We start from the raw sequence: 27199 nt of genomic DNA on the forward strand, positions 1-27199 counted from the left end.
TGATTATTGCATAGTTGCGCAACGTACAGTTCCTACAATATAACGGTCCAACTGATATATGTAATGACCTTTTATTTATAACATAATAATAAATTAAGGCAAACACTATTCAGGTAATTTATAGTGTTATCAAATATTAAAAAGTGTGCGTGAGTGTGTGTGTGCGTGTGCGCGTGGGCGTGTGCGTGTGCGTGTGCGTGTGTGTGTGTGTGTGTGTGTGTGTCCACCCATGGCTATTTTCAGCCTTGGCGCAGACTATGTCCATCCTTGGCGCATGCCATATCCATCCTTATCGCATAATATATCCATCCTTGACGCTGACTATATCCATCCTTTGCGCAGACTATATTCATCCTTGGCGCATTCTATATCCATCCATGGTGCAGACAATATTCATCATTGGCGTAGACTATATCCATCTTAGGCGTACACTGTTTCCATCCTTGGTGCATACCATATTAATCATTGGCACTGACTTTATCCATTCTTGGCGCAGAGTTTGTCCATAATTGGCGCATGATATATCCATCCTTGGCGCAGACTATATCCATCCTTGGCGCAGACTATATCCATCCTTAGCGTCTACTATATCTATTCTTGGCGAAGACTATATCAATCCTTGGCGCAGACTATTTCCATTTTTGGCGCAGACTGTATCCACTCTTGGTGCAGACTTTTCCCATCCTTGGCGCAGACTTTATCCATCCTTGGCGCAGACTATTTCAAAATCACCAACTATTGAGTAAAACAAAGACAACATGTCGCGAACACGGTTTCAATGAGCTTCCTGTAGACATTGACTGTAATACACAAAGGGCACACGTGGAACGGTTTTAAGTCACAGTCCTCTGTTTAAAAGGAGTTTCACCACTATTACACGAACCGGATCAAATGCAGGGTGTGTAGACGATATAAATGCTACGCCCCAGTGGAGATCCATATTTAATTAAGCTTGAACGACGTCAAAAGATACGACAGAAAACGTCAGAACGATTAAGGCTTTATAAACGATTGATGATTAAACCCAACAACGTTAGTCCTTGTTTAGTCGTAAACACTTTATGCAAACTGTTGAACTTGATGAAAGTCAACATAGGAAATCAACTTATTAGTTATCAAATTTTACCATTTGGCTCAATGCCATAAGTTAATATTGCTGTAAATAATAATCGTCTTCCGGCATGGACGTTAAACGGGGTACCGTGTGACAGTGGTATACACTAATATAAGTTACAGATCCAGGGTTGTCTTAACCAGGGTAACATTCTGCCTGTACACCATGCTCCGAAAACCAAAATAGACTATCAGTCTGATCGGAGCTCTCGCCGATAGGGCAAGGCCCGAGTGCGTGTATAAATAAGCTTGCATATCAAGGACATTCAATGCATAATTGCAATTTCAGCTCGAGCCCCGTTGAATCAATGAAATAAAGAAAATAAATATATACTTTCCAGTGATTTATAGAGATCTACAAATGAAATAAAAATAATAAACCACTGTTTCAAACAATGATGTAACATCTTGATATTTTACTACACACTTTCAACGACCTCATACTTTTTTCCGAAATAAAAAACTGCAATAGAATGTTATTTTACGTCCTCTAATCTGCATACAAATAAAAGAAATTTATGTTTGTTTCAACGTTATTTCGCAATATATTTCACCTCGTGAACGCAAAATAATAGTTCAACCGTGGCTACGCTACTCGTGAAATAAAGTGTTTTGCTAACTCGGTAAAACAAATATTTACTTTCTATATTATCTTATAAAGTCACGGGCTAGGTGTAAGGATACTACGATTCAATTATAACGATAAAACTGGCACTATTTTTCCAGCTGAGTGCTATCCAAATACTAGAGCATAGCAAGATTAGTTTAACTCAATATTTGGTACAATTAAACACTTCTTCTGCATTGTAATATTACCTTGAGCTGTATTTGGCAGTTGGAAAAATCATATTCATGCGGTTTCTATTTGAGTGCGTAATAATATAATGATTAAGTTTTTAAAGCAATTAATATAGTGTTATAACATGATTTTTCTGATTCCATAATACATTGAAACTGGCAGGGACAAGCCCAGTACTCAAACACATAAATAAAATATAATCAAACCTAAAGGGACAAGTTACCACCATACCGTTGAGAAAGGTTCCTCCGTAACGTGACACAACAGGATCAAAGCTCAGCCATCACAAACGGTTTGGTTTTGCAAACTCTGTATAACCTCAGATGGTAAGGCAAAATAATTCTTACTTTACTTCCGTATACCAACCCCTGACATAGCAATGTTATAAACATCGTTCGTCGCTTTGGATGCATTGCCAGCCAAGTGCAAAACAAAATCCTCGAATTTATATTTAGGTTAAAGTTTGTTCCTTTCGTTTGAAAAGTTCCAGGAAATGGACAAGTTGTATATATCTGACACCTTACCGCATACTTGACCGCTTCTGAAGCATGTGTTGCACCTCCTATATGTATTTAGCACCGGCAATAATACTTAAGCAATGGAAACCGAACCCTCGGCTACATTCAAAACAAGTTTAGACTTATCGACAATCACTTGGGCGACACACACTTACCCGTTTGTGGCGTTTTAAGCATGCATATCGGTATCCGTACAAATCATTTTGTTGTGTTTAATACAGCCTACGCTTATTTCATTTAAGCCCAACAGCCAAAGTTTAAAATAGCACTTGCGTAAACAGGGGACAATCACGTTGCAGGAATATGTTTTTTACTCACGCTATTCGTGATAGGAATAATCGATATGGATGCAAGTCTGAACTCACGATCGATATGCGTTTTAAAGCCCACGGAGACCCCCATCCACTCCTTACACCAACAATTATTCGAGCCCCGAAAAAAAAACGAACCTTGTTTTCTATTTTAGCTCGACTTGAATTTGATAACACTATGTTTAAAATAAAATTAATGAAACTAAAAAAATGTAACTTACATGCAAAACAAATAAAACTTCTACAAATACAGATCTTAGGGTCCCGGGGTCCTTTCTATTACATTTCTTTGAACATGACTGTCCTTAAATATCAAATGAAATACAAAGGGTAAAATCGTGGAACTAGAAACTGACAATGCGCTAAGAATACAATTTTATTACCTTTCATATAAAGCATACAAACAGAACCAGTACATTCATAAACACAAAAAATAACAAGAATAAAAAATAGAATTAGAAGTAAAAAAGAAAAACTAAATTTTACCCGTAATCTACGAACTTTGATTTTTTGGTCATACAACCAAAAACTTATTTGGATAAAAAACTAATACTATGTTATTTTGATATTAATCACTTTTTTTGTTCAGGAATCTTGAACTACACTGATTTGTTTGGTTAAACAGTCAAGAAATTATTAAAGTCTTAAAAAGCTTATATTATGTATATTCAAAATTAACCATATTTTAGTTAAAGAAAGCAATAATTTACACCCACAATTTCTCAAATGTGTTGATTTGCCTTTGAAAACATTTTTTTATACAAATCGTAAACTGTACACAGCAAGAATATTGCAACATAAATGTTTAATATAATATAACAATGAAAATACCTGGACAAACCAAGTAACCAATTTTAAAAAATACCCTATTAAAATGTACAATACTGAGACCCTGAAAGAGAAAACAAACACCGTCTAGTAACCCAGAAAAGTCTTAAACTCATCAACAAAATCTTATCAATTACGCATTTGAACGATTAGCGAAACTTGGGTGGTTTTTAATATATAACGGTTGTTATCTTATGGTCATACATCGTTGACTCCATTCACACTATTGGTCAGTTATTTATATCGTTGACGTCATCGATGTTATACTTTTCAAATATTTTCTTCTCTGGAACTATGTGATCTGCAGGTTTTCTCACAAGAATTAATAAGCATTCTCGGCTGTACGTGTTTTATTTGAATATATTAGCTATTTACAAAATGTGAACCTTAACAATTTAACTACCTTGATGCCAACAACGTCGACAACTCTGACCAATCAGTAGATAGTAGATGTTATGTTGTTTTATGATGATGAATTTGTACCGTTGTGTATCTTTTCATTGACGTTTCTTTAGTCTTGAGTCTTTAAACAGGCCCAGAATCACAAAACTACCTAATAGCACGAATTAGCTTAGCTAGATTATTTTTCTAAAATTCGATAATTTATACTTTTTTAAGAGATTTTAGACTTCAAATCAGAATTATTTTATGATAAACCCAATAACCATGTAATTTTTGTCAAAACCAAATTTAAATATTATTTCGGCTGATCAAAATCAGTCTTTAAACAGGCCCCAAAATCACGAAACTTCTGAACTCTCTAATAGCATGGTTAGGATTAGCTATAGTTTGTTTTTCTAAAATACGCGTAATATATACATTTTTTAAGAGATTTTAATTTTCAAATCAGAATTATTTTTAATGATAGTCCGATAACCATGTTTTAATTATCAATACCAAATTGCAATATTATTTCGGCTGATCAAAATCAGCAACATAAGCCTGCTAAGATTACAATTTTTGAGATATTGGGGCAAGGGGCCGCATTTATAAGGCATCTTAAGGTTCCTATCTTAAGTGGATTTCGTAAATTGTTCATATTCAAATAGAAAAACGTGTATGAGTGTTTTTAACATTTAAGTATTTTTTTTCAATAAGGTCAATGAAAATAATGTTATTTAAAAATCTTTATTTCAATTTCATATGACTTAAGAGATACTTAAATTAAGTTAGTGACTTAAGTTGAGAAATGACTTCTGGGGACCGTTTCAATAAAAATATTAGTCGATTTTAGTCGTAAACTGAAATGATCTTAGTATCAGAGTTCCATTATTTTGCTTCAAATTTGAGTGAAATGAGCTTTAACCATCATTAAAGATAAATACAGAGATGAGGAAATAAGAACAATATGCTGTATTGTCGTGTGTGCCCTTAATACAGATTTAAGATAAGTTAAGTTATGACTGAACTCCTTCATTGAAACAGCCGCTAGAAGTTTTATGAAAACCACCCCTGGACATGTGTCAAAGTCAGGCGACTAGGCATGTCCATGTAGTTGACATACACTTATTCCAACTGCTTCTTAAATATGTTTAATGTTTTTGAAAGAAGTCGCCATTGTTCTGCTTATTTCATTACTTGTTGTCATCCTGGACTTGAAGCGACCGGAAAAGATCGTTAACTTTGTCCTCGGACGTCATTTTCTCAGTGACGTCATCGTTCAAGTCGAGAGTTTTCATCAGGTCAAAAAGTTTGTGGATGGATTCCACTTCGTAGACAGTTGTTTCTGAATCACAACAAGAACACAATAAATATTACAGAATCTTAAGCAATCGTTTGATGGCGATATGTACAGTGTGTGTATATCACTTGATGAGTTGCGTCATAAATGATTCATCGAAAGGCTAACATTTGACTTCCAATAAAGACATTAAACAAAGATCACTTTACTATTTCTTCGCCATTTCAAATGAAACATAGCGCAGTCTTAAGAGCCACGCCTTTGGTATTTTACCAGAGTTTGTTTGCAGTGGCGGGGCTCTTCAAGCGGCATGCACTTCGATTTTTTAAATTTAAAATGGTGAATGGAAAGAATAGTTATCTTGTTTTAAGTCGTTATTCAAACCAACTCAATGCCTTCGGACTTAGCATTTAAGACGTTATTTATCACGTGGTATACATACACTGATGTACTACTTTGGATTCTATAACGAATTAATAGTAGATGCATGGACATGTTATTATTCGTACTTAACACGCCTTTTGTTATTAACACGACATAACAGTGACTTTAATTCCAACTGGATAAATAAATTTCATGTGCTCAATAGTGTTGGTTTTTAAGGTAAGATTTAGTATACACGGATTTATTTTAGCTCGTTTGTGACGACATCTAAAAGCTTTAAAAATCACGCGCGCGTCCGTTTCCTGGGCAGAAACCAGTAGTGTGACCTTTTTGAAAAAACATGAGAAAGCAACATTAATGGGGATCGAACCCTCGATCTGTTGGGTGAGAGAGGCGGACACCAATACCACCAGATAACTCTCACTACTTAAGTACTTTTTGATGATAATGATTTCAAAATAGCTTAATACATACACAACCGTACACGCTTACCATTGGTGGATCTTGTTTCTGCAAGTGATGCCGCGTGTAAGTCACGTGACTCCAACATCTGGGGCCGGTTGCTCAAAACCTCAATTAAATTTAACAGTACGTTACCTTAACCATCCGTTAAATCCATAACTGACTGTTACTTAACGGTCAGTTTAATTATTGTTGATCATAGCTATTTAACGCTGCCGTTTAGTAACGCTAGCGTTAAATGCTTAACAGTCAATTAAATCCAACTTCCTGTCCCATAATTCATCTGTCACCATCATTCAGCATCCAAGATGGCCGACATCATAAAGTCTTCTGCTTATGATACTGAAAAACAAAAAAGGAGAAAAAAACCTAATTTCACAGCTAGTGAAACTTTGATTATAGAGGAATGTATGGGAGACTTCGATACAAGGGAAATGCTGACTAACAAATTTACTGATAAAATTTCTAATGAGAAAAAGAAAAGAAAATGGGAAGAAATAGGTGTCAAATGTTCTGCCCTGGGGTGTGCTGTTCGGACTGGCGATGAAATCAGTGTTAAATGGCAGAACATGCGAAAAAATGCCAAGGCTGAGATAACAAGGTAGTCTGATATTATATTTAAAAAGTGTTATTGTTAATATTTTGAAATATATTCAGCATGACAGATGTACTGAATTAATTGCATTTTTTATTCATAAAACAACTTAATATACATGTTTAAATGAAAAGGTTATTTTTGATTCAGAGTAAAGCTTAAAATTTGGCCAGGAACACTAAATTTGTTTATTCAAACTCTTTATTGATACTTTAATTTGTGTCATAACAGTGAAAGGCTCCAGCGGAGAGAGAGTGGGCGGGGTACTGACACGCTAAAGAAGGCTACAGATCAAGCCAATAGAATTGTATCTATACATGCTGATGCCAGTTTCAATGGAGTTGTAGGTGGAATGGACTCTGATGAGCCAGGTAATTTCGTGATAAACATGATAATTTGATATATAAAACCTAATGTCGTCTGATAAATGAAAGGGAATCTCTTAGTTAAAATAAACAAATCATAGCCTCGTATACATATTGTGTTTCTATTTTTAGTAACAAAATCCTCCAACGGAAAATATTGATTATAATTGAAGAAGGCGGGTAACAGGCCAAGATACATATATAGAAGGCATAAAGCGATATTAATTTCTTACCTTAATCTATTCCCAAACGGTGATTTTGCTATAAAGTCGTTAATCCAATGTAAATTAGAGGTGCCTCGTTGTTCACATCCTTCACCTTCAAATACTTCGTCTAAGTTAAAACGTCCGAAAAAAAATCGACTCTGACTATAATTCTAGTTGACACAGTTGCCTCCCTTATCTTAATTGTTACAACATTTATTTTGTTTCGCAGATGGTCTTTCGTTTATACCAAATTTAACAGATGAAGAAGATGCGGAGAGTGAAAGCCTTAGGTCATCAAAGTTACCCCCGCCATCCAAGATCATGATGGCGGCACAGGCTACTGCAGGACCATCAAAGAGCAGTTACCAAGAACACAAACAGGAACGTGTGTAAGTATTTGCCATGTATTCAAACAACTGCATTGTAAAAATACGATATATGAAATATACACCAATTGAGTAAACTTCAACATTAACAGTTTGAATCCACACGTTATTTGATAATTTTTGTCACAATTAGCAATAGTTTCAGTTCACTGATATAACATCATATTATTATGATCCTTATTATCATAATCCTTATTGTTAATAGTGTCAAGAGAAGGAAGACCAAAGCAGAGGAACTTATTGATTGGCAAATTATATACTTTCAAAATCAGGTGGAATTGGCACAGCAAGAGGTATGAAAAACACTCAGGGTACGGAGGATGTTACAAAAAGTATAAATGTACATGTAGTTCAATGCAAAAGGGGTTTCAACCACAACAATTATATGTTAGATGAATTATATATGCCAAAGAATAAAGATTGTATTACCAAATCGGCAAAGTTGTTTATGTTTTGTTTTGTTTTACAGAAGGAAATCAATCGGGTGAAGCTGAGAGTGATGGAAAAATATGAAAAAAAACTTGATGCAGAGGAAATAGACGGATTCATCCGGACAACCTTCTTCGAGAGTTAAACATGAACATGTGATATGGTTTATTTCATCCTGGTTTTCATGGCGTTTATTTATTATTTGACTGTTTGCAATTTATGTATGAGCTTGTAAAGTTACCTACATGATGTGTTTAATTCAGTGTGAATTGTCTGTCTGTAATATTTGGGCCATTCTGAGCGATTTACCTTAGTTGCCAAAATAAAGTGAGCACGTAAAAAATCCATTTATCCAACCGGTGTTGTTTTTCATTAATAAGTGCCTTTACACAATACACAAACAATTATGAATGAAGAGCAAACAATGTAAGAATTATTATTTTTTACTTCAAGAGGTGTATGAAGATGTTGATAATCTAACAGCGATGATGATAAACTAACAGTGGTGATGATTAACTAACAGTGGTGATGATGAACTAACAGTGGTGAACTAACAGTGGTGATGAAGAATGAGCAGTGGTGATGAAGAACGAGCAGTGGTGATGATGAACGAGCATTTATGATAGCAGTGGTATATATATCGATACTACACAGAGAAGAAGTTTTCCACAATGAAGTCTCTAGTGGCAACGCCAGTACCACCATCTTGGTGTACTCCATCATTCCCATTCTGTGGCTGAATGAACTCATCGTCGTCCATAGGCATGTTCATGTCCACTGCAATATTATGTAGGATTACACATGCCACAGCTACCTTGCATGCCTTTTCTGGTCTGAGGCGTATCTGTAAAATAATATAATTTAATTGAAAAAGGTGAATATTTGAACGTGTGCGCGTACATGCATGATCGGTTTGGTGTTTGTTTAAGTGCGTGTACTAATACTATAACTATTAAGAAACGATACGATAAGATAAATTAATCTTATTTAAAATCGGTTATGATAATCATAAATAACACTAGCTATTTCCGACATAATAGATTATCCAATAACATACAAACAAAAGACCAAGAAAGATTCAAGATCATAATATCACATGTTATAGTATAAATGCATAGGTTGCAATAAGATTATAGGCTTCATTATAAAAATAACCAGATACATTAAAAGTTACAAGATAAAATATGTTCATGATTTAAATACTAGCACAATACATTAAGTGGAAATTAAATTTAGTCAACAGTAAGGCACACAACATGTAGTTTAAACACTAATAAATAACATTAATTAATATACAACCATTATTCATATACACAAGTAGTACCTCTGAATGTAAAACATGAAATCTCCTCTTAAGCCTGCCAAATGCTCTCTCGATGCAGGCCCTAGTCCGAGTGTGTGCCTGTTGATATCTTTCCTCTGATTCACTGTCAACCCTAATAAAAGGGGTCATGAGGAATGGCTTCAGGGCGTACCTGCATATAATAAGACATAATAATGCAACTTGGCAAGGATGGATGTCTCTGATTCATAAGTAATACATCCAATAAAGAACCTTTAATACATATTCTTATTACTGTAACAAAATCAATCTTATCTATGTAGTAGTGATGGGCAATCACCTTGGATTTTCATAATCGATTAATCGGAGACCCTGATCCATCCATTATCCGATTAATCAGCTGTAATCCGACAGTATCACAAAAGCATCATTTTCTGATGTATATATCAATAAGGACCTTTGTTTTCATGTGTATTTCATTTCTTATGCTTCAGTCAGAAAACAGGTATTATTTCTGGCATTTTGAATAATTCTAAAAATTATTTTAAAAAAATATTCCAAGGTTTATGAAGTAAGGGAACACTTCATGGTGAGGTTTACTTAAGATGACAAATAAATATTATAAAAATATTATATATTTATAATTATTACATTATTATGTAAATTATAAAGATAATACATGGTTGACCATGGCTTTTGGTTGATAATTGCCCCAGTGCGCATAATAATTACCAGAGGCATTTTTCAACCATGTCTTATCCTGTATGATACACATGTTTTGTCATTTGGACAAATTTGTCAATGACTTATGCACCAGTCAATTTTAACCACAGCCCCCCAGTTCCGGGGGTAGCCAGGGAAATGGGCCGTATTTTTACCTTCTAGGTGGCTCCACAGTGCCGAGTGAATGCAGTGGTTTTGTCTTCCCGGGAATGGGCCTAACATAAGATTCCCGTGGGTTCAGGGGCATTTGGTGGGGGTTTCACGAGCAGTTCCTTCCCACAGGTAGAGGATTTTGGCCCGGCTTGGCTGGACCGAAAGTCAAAGTCCCCACTATTCCCGGACCGGGGGGGGGGGGGCTTGGTTACAATTGACTGGTGCATTATTAAACCGGTTTTTTAAAATAAATTGAAAAAAATGAGACATAACACATTGGTTTTGGATGGCATTAGCTATAAAAAATAACGAGTACTTGGAAATTAAAAAAAAACATTTTTTTTCTCACGTATTTTCGGAGTTGGACGGTAAACATTTCCATTCTTCAAACAGTTGTTACATCGACTGATCTTGACGTTCATTTCAATATGTGAGCACAGCTGGGGTCGATCAAGCCTAGTTTTATAAGAATCTGGGCTTGAATGACCCTAACCATTTCGCTGGAATAATTTGCACTTTTCCAGCACCTGGACGACCGATATCCAGGGTAATCTAATATTTTTAGATCGATGTCCCCCCTGGCCGTCCGCCATCATAAAGCGATTTGAACGCAAAGAAAAACTAAATGAAAGTACTGTTAAAACTCAAAGTATCGGTTACTTCCCTTAGCTTCAAGTTACTGCGATATATAAAGTTGGAAATTTAATGGATTCAAGCAAACTTTTCATGTTCATACCCACTGTCTCCTAAAAGGATACCATCTGAAAACGCCACATGTTCAATGGTCAGTTTGGCTGCCAATCCCGACGTTCTGAAGACGTGCGCGTCGTGGCACGACCCAGGCCAGCTTGCATTTACACTTGTAAATTTTCCTGAAAAATGATTAAACAATTAAACTGTGCAATAATAATCAGAGTTGAATCCGCAAATGGCAGTGGTTCACTTGGGTAATGGTTCACTTCGTCCTGCATCTTCCAAACTCTTCACAATCTGTATGCATAGACTCTGTATACAAAATCTTTTTGAGTACGGTACCATATGTTACCTATGTCTACGAGTTATTTATTTAACAAAAAAAATGATAAATAATATAGTACGTCGACTTGAATTATTGTATTAATTAATATAAATATAAAATCACTATTTAAATTTTGGTCAGCATTTAATAACATTTTTGGTAAGCATTTTCCCTCTTTATGTATACTGTCAGCGCTCCAGTCAGCCTTTTAGTATCGCCCTTTAACCGGACGTGTTTTGGCCGAATTGACAATATAATTATTATGTTAAGCGTTCGAAAGAAAAGATGGAAATACTGAAAACAAAAGTGGAAAACTCAAAGTTTTATACCTTTGATGTCACATACAGCCTGCATGTTGATGCTATGGAAGCCTTTCCTATTCACGAAGGCTGGTTCGTCTTCGGATGGCGCCTGGATTCGGATATGTGTTCCTTCTACACATCCAACAACATTCGGGAAACCAGCTTTCTTAAAAAATTCTGTCATATTCCATGCTCGAGCATTGGCATCAGGCCACATCACAAACTGATGTATGTGACCACAAATTGCTTCTGTTACTTTGGCTACAACACGTGACACAGTGCACTTGTGGTAGCCCATGCTATCACCAATGATGTTAAAAAATGCTCCTGTGGCGAAGAAGCGCAACGTAATCAGAATCATCTGTCTAACAGTAAGTGCTCTGTTTCTTCTTGTCGTTCTTTCCAGCGATTCCTTCAGCAAATCCTCTAGATAATCTATTCCACCATTCGTATATCTGTATCTGGCATACATCTCATTGTCTAGCATATTCTGTACATGTGCAGTGTGCCGAAATTCTTTCACTTTTCTATGATTTACAAATAGAGCCGCCATCTTGGAAACCTTCCGTTAATGTTTTAACGTAGGTCTATTCCTCCGTTACATTTAACGGCTGGTTCAACCGTTAAACCCGCCGTTAAATTCTAACTTTATTTTGAGCAACCTCATACCAATAATAGTTAAAATTAAACGGACCGTTAAAACTTTAACGAACCGTTAAATTTAACTGAGGTTTTGAGCAACCGGCCCCTGGGCGACTCTCTCAGCCTCGATGAGGGGAATACGGAAGCAGGCTATTTTCAGATGAAGTTTAAATTGGTGAATCTGAAATTTAGTTCGAAAAACATAAATTAGCTTTGTCTTTTACGTATAGCAGGTGTCGTTACACAAATATTAGGAACCTTACTGACAAGAGGAAATGCCAATATATTTGTTTTTATTTAAATAGGTTTTGAAATAATTATAACAAACTGAAAATGCCGATAACAATGGAATAATACGCCCATAAAAACTATTTAGACAAGACTAGTCATGACACCAACGATATTGCAAGGGTATTTATGTTCAATACTCAAAAGGGGCATGAAAGCAATATTTGAGTTAGTCATGCTTAGCTGAACTATACAACTTTTATAAAATCTAATAGTACAATTTGACTTATAGCACAACAAAAAGTAACAATGGCTTATATTAACATACACACTTATACATAGGTCATCATTTGGAAGAAGAAAATAGCTCATTTATGTCGCTTTTATTTTTAATAATGTTAACTTTATTTGTTCCCAGTTTTAGTGCAACGATGCATTTGATTATGAAACTCTATGATCACACAGTTTTAAAACTCCTGTTCTATTCGGCAGACTGTGTGTGATGTCTATAGTTTCAAACTATGACTGCATCCTATCTTTGAAAAGTTTTTGCATCATGTGCTCTAAATTGTATTCCTCCGTCTGCAGATAAAATTTAGATCTCTTATCATTGAAGTGCTTGGGGTTTACTTATTAGTTTATTATTATTTGTTTATTTGTAGTGAGGTTTTTGCACGTAAACCAGTTAACCCCCCACCCAGTAAATTTACATATTACTGACTGTTCGAAGGCGGTACCTAACAATCCTTGATAAACATACATAGTTTGTTTATATATTATGTATGCACTGTGCTGTTTGTGAAGTTTTTTGCTGTTCTTTCATGTTTCTTGTTTGTGATTTTTTTGTTTTTGTGTTCTATGTCTTTGGTGTGTACCCAGTGCCATTAAACCGGGTCTTTGTCTTTTTTCTGTAGTTTTTCACTTAAGTATTTTTAAGAATGATGTAACGTTTCATTCTAATTTCTTCACTGCCACAGTCGCGAGATATAACAACGTTGTATCATGGTTATTAAAACGTTATATTCATTTGGTAAGCATGCTGTTGTGGTATATGATGGAAACAAGAGTGGAAACGTTCAATAAAAAGAAAAAGAAAATAACAGGTTTAAAATATGTCACTAGCCAATATGTTTGAAGTATGAAGAGACCCCGATATTTAAACACAAACATTGACTTTAAAAGGTGTAATTTTGAGTTTAAATGCTTATGCTAAGTTGCAAGATTTTCTGTAAGTTTTAATTGAACATTTCAATTTATGTCAAAACAAGTACAGATACAATTGGCTTAAATAAACAAGGTTTAGTAAAAATCATACAACAATACATTAAAATTTCTTCACAGTCACAGTCATGAAAAATATGACGTCATATATAACAGGAAGTATAAACCTGAAGGTCAGGAAAACCAACCAGACGAGCACATATTATTTTTTCATTACTATTTGATTTACGTAAAATTTATCTGTACAAAAGGAAATGACGTAATATATAAACTGGAAAAAATAGCCTTAAGGTCAAGGACACCGACTTGGCGAACACATATGTGTTTGGTGTGCAAGTTCACGTTGTATACTTCAATACAGACACGCACAAACGTTCCAATCTCAGGAAGGCGAAAACATATTGCAGGGGGATGCTTTACTGAATGGTCGAAAACATAAATAAAACATGATTTAATGAAAACGTTTCCCTTTCTTCTACCATAACAAGTTCTGTCAGACGCACGGTCATTTTTAAAGGTGTTTAAAGAAAAACTAAACTAGGTATGCCTATGTTGTCCTGTAAGCGCACTCGCTTCTCACTAAGGTGACCCGGTTTCGATTCCCAGCCATTTTGAGTGTGGCATGATAAGCGTTCACTAAGCTTGACCAGTGGGTTTTCTCTGGGTTCTCCGGTTTCTCCAAAAACACAAGACTACCCTCTCGCGCATCATCGTGCCAACGAGAGTGACTCAATTAAAGTTATCATAATTTTCTTAATCGTTATAAAATGTATAATGTTTAAACTATTACACTAATGCTTACGTGAAATCTCCTTGTGGAACAGACGATGACCGTTGAACGTGATAGTAAACTCGAACCCATAGTTGGCGGAATATAGCCAAACGATACACAAGCTGTATATAGAACAAAAAAAAGTGATGGTCAACTCAAACCCGTATTAGGAAGGAAGAAAGCCAAACGATAAAAATGTCGTATAAAGAATGAAACAACGTGATGGTCAACTCGAACCCGCAATTGGAAAGATGGTAGCCAAACGATACACATGTTGTATATAGAAACAAAGTGATTGTCAACTTAAACCAGTTATTGGAAAGAAGGTAGCCAAACGATACACATGCTGTATATATAACAAAATAAAGAGATGGTCAACTCGAACCCGTAATTGGAAGGAGGGCAGCCAACCGATACACATGCTGTATATAGAACAAAACAACGTGATGGTCAACTCGAACCGTAATTGGAAGGAAGGCAGTCAAACGATACATATGCTGTATATAGAACAAAACAGCGTGATGGTCAACACGAACCGTAATTGGAAGGTAGGTAGCCAAACAATACACATGCCATATAGAACGAAAACAACGTGATGGTCAACTCAAACCCGTAATTAGAAGGAAGTCAGTGAAACGATACACATGCTGTATATAGAAAGAAACAATGTGATGCTCATCTCTAACCCGTAATTAGAAGGAAGGCAGTGGAACGATACACATGCTGTATATAGAACGAAACAACGAGATGGTCAACTCAAACCCGTAATTAGAAGGAAGGCAGTGAAACAAAACACATGCTGAATATAGAACAGAACAACGTGATGGTCAACTCGAACCCGTAACTAAAAGGATGGTAGCTAAACGATACACATGCTGTATATAGAACAAATTAACGTGATTGTCAACTCGAACCCGTAATTAGGAGAAAGGTAGCCAAACGATACACATGTTTTATATAGAACAAAACAACGTGATGGTCAACTCAAACCCATAATTTGAAGGAAAGTAGCCAAACGATACACATGTTGTATACAGAACAAAACCACGTGATGGTCAACTCGTACCAGTAATGAGAATGATGGTAGCCAAACGATACAAAAGCTGTATATAGAACAAAACAACGTGATGGTCAACTCAAACCCGTAATTGGAAGGAAGGTAGTCAAACGATACACATGCTGTATATAGAACGAAACAACGTGATGGTCAACTCAAACCCGTAATTGGAAGGAAGGTAGTCAAACGATACACATGCTGTATATAGAACAAAATAACGTGATGGGCAACACGAACCCGTAAATGGAAGGAAGGTAGCCAAACGATACATATGCTGTATATAGAACGAAACAACGTGATAGTCAACTCAAACCCGTAATTGGAAGGAAGGTAGCCAAACGATACACATGCTGTATATAGAACGAAACAACGTGATGGTCAACTCGAACCCGTAATTGGAAGGAAGGTAGTCAAACGATACACATGCTGTATATAGAAAGAAAGAACGTGATGGTCAAATTTAACCCGTAATTAGAACGAAGGTAGCCAAACGATACACATGCTGTATATAGAAAGAAACAACGTGATGGTCAACTCAAACCCATTATTGGACGGAAGGTAGCCAAACGATACACTTGCTCTAAAGAGAAAGAAACAACGCGATGGTCTACTCTAACCTGTAATTTGAAGGAAGGTAGCCAAACACTACACATGCTGTATATTTAACAAAACAACGTGATGGTCAACACGAACCCGTAGTTGGAAGGAAGGTAGCCAAACTATACACATGCTATATATAGAACAAACTAACGTGATGGTCAACTTTTACCCTTAATTGGAAGGAAGGTAGCCAAACGATACACATGCTGTATATAGAACGAAACAACGTCATGGTCAACTCAAACCCGAAATTGAAAGGAAGGAAGCCTAACGATACACATGCTATATATAGAAACAAAACAACGTGATGGTCAACTTTTACCCGTAATTGACAGAAAGGTAGCCAAACGATACACATGCTATATATAGAAACGAAACAATAGTTGATTGTTCCAGTGGCGGATTCTTTGTCGAGTGATAACAAACTCGACTATCAATCCAGGGGTCTCGGGTTCAATTCCCAGTCGCACCACTAAAAAATACTGATCGTCTTCCGGAAGGGACGATAATTGGGGGTCCCGTGTGACAATGCTACACACTGGTGCACGTTAAATAATCAGGGAAGCTGTAAATAGTGTTACATTCTGTCAATGCACTATACTCCAAAAACCTAAAATTACTTTCACTCTCAATGGAGCACTCGCCGAATGGGCAAGGCCCGAGTGCGAATATAAATAAGCTTACACACACTTGAATGATTTATTTATTCGTAACGTAGAAATATTCAATTATCAGCATAAGATATTAGCATATCTTGCGGTGGGGGCTGTGGTTGTGGTGATGGTTTTGATGGTGCCACCAGCTTAGACCATGGCTGCTTTGTGAAGCTACAAGTATACGTGATGAAAAAAAATAGTCTGTGGTATTTGCTTTGCATAACAATTAAAGATAGGAGAAAATATTGTGGAGTTGATGGTTGTTGTATTGGTGATGGTTTTAGTTATTGTGGAGTTGATGGTTGTGGTATTGGTGATGGTTTAAGTTATTGTGGAATTGATGGTTGTGGTATTGGTGATGGGTTAAGTTATTGTTTCGGGGCGCCACAAGCTTAGACCATAGCTGCTTTGAGTTGCTGAAATAAAGATAGTGGTTAAATACTTTTGTGAGAATGGAAGCAGTGATTTCAACAACACGGCTAATCTATAATGTAAACTCATAAATCTCATTGAAAAGTAGTCCGAATTGTTTGTAGTACAAAGTAGGGCTTGCGTTGATGTTGGTTTGGCTGATATGTAAACGGCGGTCGTGTTATCACTAGCTAACATCATGACTGCGATTTGAGATTCAATTCAGAGCATAGCAAACGCAAAATATTACGCAGGCAAAATGTATCGGATTAGTGGCAGTAGGAGGATCTCTAAACACCAACGAAAATTCAAATTCCTAATGATTACACCTTGAACTAAATAAATACCTTACTGCAGCTACATTCGGTGGGAGTGTAGGTTGCTTTCTTATGATCTATAATAATGTTATACCGTTCATTACCATAGCCTCATAAGCATATCGACGAAACATGTTGTTTCTGATGATATCTCACAAGATATGTTTGACAAACAGCAATATTGATACGAATAGAATACAACCTTTCGTCATTTCCGATATCTCGTCCCCAATGCTCGAAAGGCCCATGGCGTCAATCAGTAGATCGAAATCCACGTCATCATCGGGACCGCCAGGAAAGTCAATGATGTCATCATCGGGACCGCTAGGAAAGTCAATGACGTCATTATCATTGTCTGTTACGACGTCATCACTGAACCGTCTTCTTTGACAACTACAAAAAGTAATGATATAATCAATGATATAATAATATACTCAAAAAAGCACATGACACCTTTTTAATTTGGATAGTAAGGCAGAAGAATGTAACTTGTTCGTCGAGGTCCAGTTTACACCCTTTATTGACGTTTCAATAAAGCTAAATAGGAAATTATCCGATTCTTAGTTCAATGTAGTGCAAGGCGTATAATTGAGTTCATTCAGTTAATAAATATTGTGTTTTATCGTATAAGACAGCCACAATATTGCAGCAGTAGGGCATTCGCCTTGGGTGCGGAAGGTCAGGGAAAAATGCCCGGCATTGTCAAATCAAAAAAGGTAAAACATGGTACCTGTCCCTCGCTTGCCTAGCGATCGGTGTGCAAAGATTACTTCTCAGAGGCGGTTCAAGGATTCCACGTTAGAGGGGGCGTAACTTAGGGGCGTAACCTTTTGAATTGTGCCCCTCCCATTGAACCTAAATTCATTTGGTTTAAAGTGTTGGTTAGGGTTTTTGGAGAACTCCCTCAATAATATTTTAAGGATTTCAAGTTTGAAATTGTGCATTTCGGGCGTATAATTAATTGTTTCTTCTTTGTTGAAATAAAAAGTAAATTGGACTAATATAGAGGAGGCATGCGCCGGGTGCCCCCCACTCCCCTGGTGCCGCGAGTGGTACTTAGCAAATGGTGTACTTAGTACTATTTCAACTCGTCATATCCCGTGTATCGGTACTTAACACCGAGCACGTTAATGAAACAAGGAGTCTCTTCGAAAATATCGCATCCGGATCTTTTGTATCTTACTCAAGTCTGAAATTGGCTGCGAATATCTGTTAATTCTATCAGTTGTCACTAATGGTGTTGAAAAATTATTGAAGTCGTGATAGCAGCGTCAAGGTGGGGTCAAGACATAATTCAGCTAATGGGTGCAGGCAGACCTTGATAAACTCCAATAAACAAACAAACCAGACAGGAGTTTGTAAGAATAGGTCGTAGCCCAAAATTAAGACTTTAGTCTGAGGATTCTTAATGTGTATGCAATAATACACTTCACTATGAATCGGTTTGAACTTCATAGTAGAAAATTTAGTCAATTGCAACTCTTTATAAGTAGTTAATAAAATTATTTATAACTCTGTGAACGACTTTTACTTATGAGCCATCATACATCCGAGGTTGTTTGCGACAGAAAAATGACACAGGTAATACAAATGCAATTAAATAAAAATGAAAATTAATCTTCTTGACCTTAATAAATTAGTCGAAATGTACATACAATGCATAAAAAAACTTGAAGACTTATTACTGCCACATATGTTTAATGTAATGTAAATATCTACTTATATGACATGGAACATTATTAACGAGAATTTTTGACATTGTTAAATTGCAGTAATTCAGTGCTAGACAGCTGGCAGGAAGGATCCCTTTGATAAATCTACAGAACCGAGTAAAGATTATTTTCGATTAAATGTCTCTAAATTGCAATGGCACCAAACCAGGATTTCACAACCATTAGGTTAATGTGGTTATAACGATAAACAAGCATAAGAGTAAGAATTTACCGTCCACATAGTCCTTGATGATCTCAAAGAACTCCCTGTTGGTTAAGCACTCAACAAACTTGCAGAGCGGGAACGCCAGACAGGCTTATCAGAAGAATGGAGAACCGCATAGCTTTTGTCAATTTCTCAAAATTGCTCATCCCCACTACTTACGAATTTCGCCAACTACGTTCTCTTTAAAGCATAACCATTTTTTGTGTCCAAAGTTTTATATTGGGCATCTCGTTGATTGCGGTTTTTGTTTGAAATGATGTTTAATTATGTTTGTAACTAAGCTGTATCAATTAATTATCTGCCATTTCTTAAAATAGTTTTCTAAGTGATTCCGTTTCGGTGTTTTTTTGTTTTCTTAATTTCTAACGTAACTCGCATCATTATTTTGGTCCGGTAACTCATCATCAGTGTATGCTTTAACTCTAATTGTTTGATAACATTTTACTGTTGTTGTTTTTTTTTCAATTATCAATATGTCATACTTTGCATACATAATCGAACGGTTCTTTGGGATGGCTTAGTTTATCTATATGCATGCCAGTATAACTTTGTATTTTTTTTTATCTGGTTTGTTTTTTTGTGAACATAATTTAATATATAAGAAAAGTAAATAAAACTAGTCTAATAGCACAGTGTGGTGATTAATATCTTTAGTAAACGTGTTGCTTTCGTGGTGCTATGTGATTCTCCGGAAACATAACCACAATATATATAAGTTTCCATTAACGTTTATTTTAACTAACTTCCTTCGTTTGTCAATATAAAAAAACACACAACTAAACGGTTCCTTAAATGCCAAATGTAAAGTTATTAATATATATATTCTTCGGAGCAAATGCTGCCCGACACTTTTTGAAATGGAGTTTTAAAGATATGTGATGGAAACAACTAAATCTCATGCATTTTGGTATAGTGTAGCATGACAGGGACAGATAAAAACACAACACGTTTGAACCTAGTTTAAATAAAATAATCCATTTAGTCGTTTTGATTTAACATACCGTCAAATATTACTGTTTTCTCTTTTCATTTCTGTAACAAGTACTGTTTCGACGTTTTGGGTATGTAATAGGCCTATGTTTTGCTTTCCACAACCACTTTATTCAGGAAATAAAATTATAAAACAACATCTAGGTATGTTATTTTATTTTGTTTAAAATACTAGTTTGATTGAATACAAGTATCATAATTCGGATTTCGCATTGTATTATTTACTTTCTTAATTAATGAAACAACAAAAAATATAATCATTAAGTTCACACATGACAACATAAAGAACTGTTACAGTCAAATACTTTCTAATGTACCATTTATTAAATGTTCAACTCACTAAAAATACCATAAAGTGTGCACATGCTAACTACACTATCAAAGCAATTACTTATTTTTTGGGGAAACAACACTTGCACACTCAAATAAAAGGTGTTGAAGTATAGCAAGTTTATTTTACTTATGCTAAGTAGTATGCAATATATCGGTCATGACAATACCAATTATTATTCAATCTACTTGTGCTTTAGCGTAAAATTAAAAGGTACGAAATAGAATATATTGCATAGTAGGATATCAGCTTTGATGCATAAGACAGTTTATACAATTTTTAAATTTACTGTTTTGCGGTAATCAAAAATAGTAGATTCGGAATGATTAACTGTCATGTGATTTACATATTGCACACAAGTAGTACTTAAATGTTCACTATTTATATTGTATTGGCATTTTATACAATGCTACAACACAAACTACAGGGACAAACCCAGTAGTCGAAATATGAAAAACTGTCTATGCACACAATACAAGGACCTTAACGACAATGAATTAGATTCACATACATATTAACACCATGTTCCCTAATTCAAACACCAGAAACACGCCACACCACATCAATAAAATTATACAAAATATTAAAAAGCAAATCTTTGAAATAATTAGTGTTCATATATATATATTGTTACAGTATGAGAGGTCTTTGGTCTTAATAAATATAAGCTATGCAAAATAGATAATTTATGTTCAGGAACGTTAGTATATTCAGTCGTTATGCCATCTTGAGCTGTCGCAGTTTGTCAATGTGTGTTCCCAGGCAGCTGAATAGATGTAGAGTGGACACATTTTGTTTGGAATGCTGGGTTTGTGTTTTGCTAAGTAATTCTTGAAGTCGTCTGATCCTTTTACGAGAGCAGTTTCTAGCATTCGGTAATAATCAGTCCACTGTTCAAAGTGAACACCAATTGTTTTGTACCATTCATCTATTTCGTCAACATTTAGACCGACTAAAGGCATAATCTCAGTTGGATTCCCTAGGCGCTTAATATCCTCTTCCAGGGATTGTACCACGTTCGGTTGATGTGAATGAAATCCCGTTGTGTCTGGTGGGTGGATACTTATGTATGTTCTTGCAGGTGTTTCAAGAGAGACATGGCAGTCCGAATGCAGCCAGTAATACAAGAAACAGTATTTCCCTAGTTGCTTTGTTCTGAAGTACAGTATGTCAAATACAACGAAATACAAGGCATACACAGTACTACGATGGAAAATAAATCTAATAGAAAATGAATTCAACCCCTTCACCCTAAACAAAATGATAAATAAAGCATATTGATGCTTTTGTAAGTTCGTGTTATAAAAACTCTGTTCGGCCTAATTCCTGAGAGGATCATATCATGTTTTATAGGGTCAGATATCGAAATATTGCATGTCATATGTCAATAAGTCACAAAAGTAGGTCGGCATTAGGGGATCGTTTGTAACGCTATTGTCTATAACATATTTCTTTTTTTGTATTTGAATATATTTTTTAAGAGTTTGTAAAAAGGGAATTGTATATTTACGGTATGGTTTGTGTTTACAATAATAATAAAAAAAATCAAATGTCGCTATTATTATCCGAACACGAATCTTTGAGATTATCCCTTTAATGAGTGCAAGAAATACTTGAACACCAGGATGCAAATACAAACGCCAGGTCTTCAATGTAAATTATGAAGTCCATATTCTCTTTTTGATAATTTGCTCAAGAAAACAAGCACGAAATGTTATTAAATATAATTTATGGTCACTTTCAAAATTGTTAAGCAAATATTTTATCGGAATGAGATTTACTTTAAATGTCTGATTTTTATTATTATGCATATAACAAATATCATATATAATTGCCCAAATCATCATGGTGGTGGTGGTGGTGGTGGTTGTGGTGGTGGTGGTGGTGGTAGTAGTAGTAGTAGTAGTAGTAGTAGTAGTAGTAGTAGTAGTAGTAGTAGTAGTAGTAGTAGTAGAAGTAGCAGTAGTAGTAGTAGTAGTAGTAGTAGTAGTAGTAGTAGTAGTAGTAGTAGTAGTAGTAGTAGTAGTAGTAGTAGTAGTAGTAGTAGTAGTAGTAGTAGTAGTAGTAGTAGTAGTAGTAGTAGTAGTAGTAGTAGTAGTAGTAGTAGTAGTAGTAGTAGTAGTAGTAGTAGAAGTAGTAGTAGTAGTAGTAGTAGGAGTAGTAGTAGTAGTAGTAGTAGTAGTAGTAGTAGTAGTAGTAGTAGTAGTAGTAGTAGTAGTAGTAGTAGTAGTAGTAGTAGTAGTAGTAGTAGTAGTAGTAGTAGTAGTAGTAGTAGTAGTAGTAGTAGTAGTAGTAGTAGTAGTAGTAGAAGTAGTAGTAGTAGTAGTAGTAGTAGTAGTAGTAGTAGTAGTAGTAGTAGTAGAAGTAGTAGTAGTAGTAGTAGTAGGAGTAGTAGTAGTAGTAGTAGTAGTAGTAGTAGTAGTAGTAGTAGTAGTAGTAGTAGTAGTAGTAGTAGTAGTAGTAGTAGTAGTAGTAGTAGTAGTAGTAGTAGTAGTAGTAGTAGTAGTAGTAGTAGTAGAAGTAGTAGTAGTAGTAGTAGTAGTAGTAGCAGTTGTAGCAGTTGTAGTAGTAGTAGTAGTAGTAGTAGTAGTAGTAGTAGTAGTAGTAGTAGTAGTAGTAGTAGTAGTAGTAGTAGTAGTAGTAGTAGTAGTAGTAGTAGTAGTAGTAGTAGTAGCAGCAGCAGCAGCAGCAGCAGAAGCAGCAGCAGCAGCAGCAGCAGCAGCAGCAGCAGCAGCAGCAGCAGCAGCAGTAGTAGTAGTAGTAGTAGTAGTAGTAGTAGTAGTAAAATGAGTAACAGTAGTATCGGTAGTAGTATCGGTAGTAGTAGTAGTAGTAGTAGTAGTAGTAGTAGTAGTAGTAGTAGTAGTAGTAGTATTAGTAGTAGTAGTAGTAGTAGTAGTAGTAGTAGTAGTAGTAGTTTGAATAATTAAGTCTTCATTTTCGAACATCCAATATGTTTGAAAAGAAAAGTTACACAATAATATGAAAAGAAGTACATATATTTAGTCGGGATATTATTACTCATTATATGTAATTTAATATGTGCTTATTTATTTAGCAGTTTTAACATATTCAAACCTTTAATATATATGAATAAATATATTTTTCAAGAACGTTAGAAAATTCCTACATGCATACGAGTGTATGTAGTCTAGATGTTAATACTAATGTTTACGAAAGTTAGCATAAGTACGTATAGTTGCTATAGTTGTTCTAATCAAAGCACATATAGTATCATGTGATAATAATAATTTCAATACAACAACATCGTTTTGATATTGCTGTATGGATAGCATAGTGTGCCAATGTCTACTGTCGTGCATGAATTAATATGTGTTTTTTTAATTTTCATTAATGTGGTAACTAGATTGGTAACAAGATTGTCGGCACAGAGTGTCTGAGATAGACGGCCCGGTATTCATAATAAGTCGTATAGCTTTATAACAATTGCGGCCACAGAAAAAACAGGCGTTCTATCAGGTTGAATTTCCATGAGCGTATTGAGTTCCAGATCACCGGACTTACCATGCTGATTTAAAATCGGATTTGATCTTGACATTCACGATCGGAAGGCACAACATTTCATGACGCGACAATTCGAGGCGTTCATGATATAAATTTCATAGGATTTGTAATAAAAATAGGCAGCAGTGTGAGTGGTCGATATATTTTACAAGTTTTGGTTAACTGTCCGGTATTTTTTTTAAATGAGAAATATAACACACGCTACAAACTGTTTGTCAAGTTCATCAAGCTTTACTAAAATATCATATTGTGAGTAATCGATACAATTTAAAAATTGTTTACGTTTTTGTTGATTTAAAGTTGACATTTGTATCGTATTTGCATTCTATATTTTACCATACTGCATCCTAATGCACATACAATGGCATTGTTATCTCACATAATACATGTCACAATAACAGGTAATACATACCGTAAAACTACACCCTCTTTTCTTTGATGAAGTTTTTTCATCTTTGAGTTGTCATCCTCCAATCTGAAATGTAACCTTATTTAGCAAACATGTATATGTTAATTACCTACTTGTTTTATTTAGCCGCCAACAAATACCCAGTAATATAAAGCATTTTTATTTCTTTGTCATTGTATTTACTGATTCTTTAAAAAATTGCTGTCAAATGGTGAATCTCATCATCCAAACTTTTAACTGAAAAGTTTGAAAAAAAAAACATATTTCTGACAATGTTGAATGATTAGTTTGCTTTTTAATTCATGAACAATATCTGTGAAATGATGCAATATAGCGGATACATATGACCATAGTCATAACACCTATATGTCATTTTGCGTAAACAATAGTATAAAGTAACATATGTAGATGTTTTTTAAAAGCATTAGAAATACACTTGTCAGGTCATGCTTTTCTGTGGTTTATTTGCAAAGAGTGGTGGTAGATATGCATTCAAACATAAGTTGTTGTTTTTTCGAAATAAAATTGAATTGTTTCTTCCAAATAAAGCCCGTATGTCTATGGAAATCATTACTAATAAATAATAATAAATGAAGAGGAGCAATAAATTAACTTTTCTTTGTTTAAGCTTTTATTTTCGCTTCGTCCTACCAAAAAAGAACACATTTAAAAATGTTATTACATTATCTAAACGTTTATTCCATCCGATTGGCCTAGACAGCAATTTAAAATTAAAGTGTAGAACAAACACAAAAATATTTGCGACCAACAAATGTTCAAGCCTATTTCAAAGAAGATAAATTCATAATAAGTAGCGTATGACATGTTTTACAAGAAAAAGAGTCGTACAACATAAATAATTTACCTCGAATTCTCACAGGTCAGCTGTTTAATATGTGCTTCCAGCCTTAAAAGAATACATTTAATACATGTTATTAGATAGTCTAAACGTTTAATTGTTTTATTTAGCTAGAGACCGTATCCTAAATCACACTGCGCTGACATTATCACATATTTTGCAATGTGCCTGATTAAAGAAGGAGAAGTGCAACATAAATCATTCACCTCCAATTCTTCAACTCCAGATTGTGAATTGTCTCTTCCGGACTGAAACGAACGAATTTGAAATATATAATTACATAATCTAAACATTAAATCCATCTGATTTTCCTGGACAAATCATGTTGAACCAAACAGTATTTTAACACATTTTTGAAGTGTAATGTTAAAAAAAGGTTATCTCAAAGCCTATTTCAAAGATGATGAATTGATAATAAACAGCGTTTGAAATTTGTGGAATGTTGTATACAAAAAAGCTCTAGATTAATTGAATAAGTTGTGTTCCCTTTTGCAACAGTTTCTTAAATGTACAAAAATAACTCAGCATAGGTTAACTCTCCTAAGATGTATTCAAGTGTACTGTTTATTTAGGAAACCCAACACTAGCGTTGTGATGTTTGAATGGATATGATGGTACCAGTGCACAGACAAAAACGGTTGTATGTTCTCCGTCCTAAACATATTTGTTGTACAAAGTAAGCAAGTGTGCATACACAATAATGTTGTAGATTGCAACATTATGTTTTTGTTCGATTATCATAACCGTTTTAATTTAAAAAATACACATGAAATATGGTACACTATATTCAATGTAAACATTCCTTTAACGGAGTTTTCTTTTTTAAATGGTGACGTCACACATGCTAACGAACAACTTCATGTTATTTGTTTTAAAAGGTAATGTATTTAATAAATTCATATATGCATTAACATGCACTATGTTGATAAGGATTGAAACGAAAGCATAACTCATAATGTTTCTCTCCTTGGAAATTGAATTACACGTTTTGCATAGGAAGAAAGTTATATAATTTCCTATGCATGTAGTTATATTGTAAATGAAATCTTGTTAATACATGCATAAATGTCTCAAATGTACTTTATAATGCCTTTGTTCATCCGTATAAATATACTTTTAGGCATTACATATAGATAAAGGTGACGTCAAACCGACTTACGAACAGTTTTATTTAATATGTTTAAAGATAACTTATTTAAAAAATGCATGCATACACAATGTTAATAATGATTGAAACGAAAGCATGTCTTATAAAGTTTCTTCGTGGAAATGTATTTGCACGTTCTGCATATGTCACAGGGTGTTTATTGATATTCATGTAACCCTTACTTTTATTTGTTGAAATAAAGAAACAACTATTTTATTGCCACTTGAGTTATTATTTTATCTCATTCATAATAAATCTTTAATAAGTTGGAATGTTTTGAACATCATTGTGTTCACTGGGGTGCTAAGCTACCCTCTGCGATAATTCAGTGTAGAGTCATTTATGGTAGTAGAGTACTTACTTTGTCACTTAATACCTGCATGCAAATACTCTTGTTATTATACCCTATACCTTATGAACTTAATACTACAGTTGTTCAAGCGTGAATAGGGTGGATCTGTGCCATTCTATGCTTCACACTTTATGATAACGCATCGTAATAAAATATATATTATACATATGTATTGCAGGTATGTTTATC

General features: G+C 34.9%; 3 protein-coding genes across 10 annotated transcripts in view; 1 reads left to right on the plus strand and 2 right to left on the minus strand.

Moving 5' to 3' along the window:
• Positions 1-6341: 6341 nt before the first annotated feature.
• LOC128221321 (uncharacterized) lies at positions 6342-8292 on the plus strand. Its single transcript, XM_052929871.1, has 5 exons — positions 6342-6697; positions 6923-7062; positions 7492-7651; positions 7854-7941; positions 8118-8292. Exons 1-5 carry the CDS (start codon positions 6405-6407, stop codon positions 8220-8222), a joined length of 786 nt encoding a protein of 261 aa, XP_052785831.1. The 5' UTR covers positions 6342-6404; the 3' UTR covers positions 8223-8292.
• Positions 8293-8440: 148 nt separating this feature from the next.
• Positions 8441-12237, minus strand: LOC128221322 (putative nuclease HARBI1). Its single transcript, XM_052929872.1, has 4 exons — positions 11583-12237; positions 10972-11107; positions 9402-9552; positions 8441-8921 (listed from the first exon to the last, which is right to left on the minus strand). The coding sequence occupies exons 1-4, from the start codon at positions 12106-12108 to the stop codon at positions 8724-8726; spliced, it is 1011 nt and encodes a 336-aa protein (XP_052785832.1). The 5' UTR covers positions 12109-12237; the 3' UTR covers positions 8441-8723.
• An 8307-nt stretch (positions 12238-20544) lies between these two features.
• Positions 20545-27199, minus strand: part of LOC128221326 (uncharacterized) — a 69181-nt gene continuing 62526 nt past the window's right edge. For all 8 annotated transcript variants that reach the window (XM_052929892.1, XM_052929891.1, XM_052929894.1 and 5 more), the window contains 4 exons: positions 25718-25759; positions 25518-25559; positions 24656-24718; positions 20545-21873 (listed from right to left, as the gene is read on the minus strand). In XM_052929892.1, coding sequence (XP_052785852.1) covers positions 21429-21873; positions 24656-24718; positions 25518-25559; positions 25718-25759 — 592 coding nt within the window. In that variant the 3' untranslated portion in view covers positions 20545-21428. The remainder of the gene's footprint in view (positions 21874-24655; positions 24719-25517; positions 25560-25717; positions 25760-27199) is intronic.

The sequence above is a fragment of the Mya arenaria genome, chromosome 16 (genome assembly GCF_026914265.1).
Source record: "Mya arenaria isolate MELC-2E11 chromosome 16, ASM2691426v1".
In the NCBI taxonomy this organism is placed as follows: Eukaryota; Metazoa; Mollusca; class Bivalvia; order Myida; family Myidae; genus Mya; species Mya arenaria.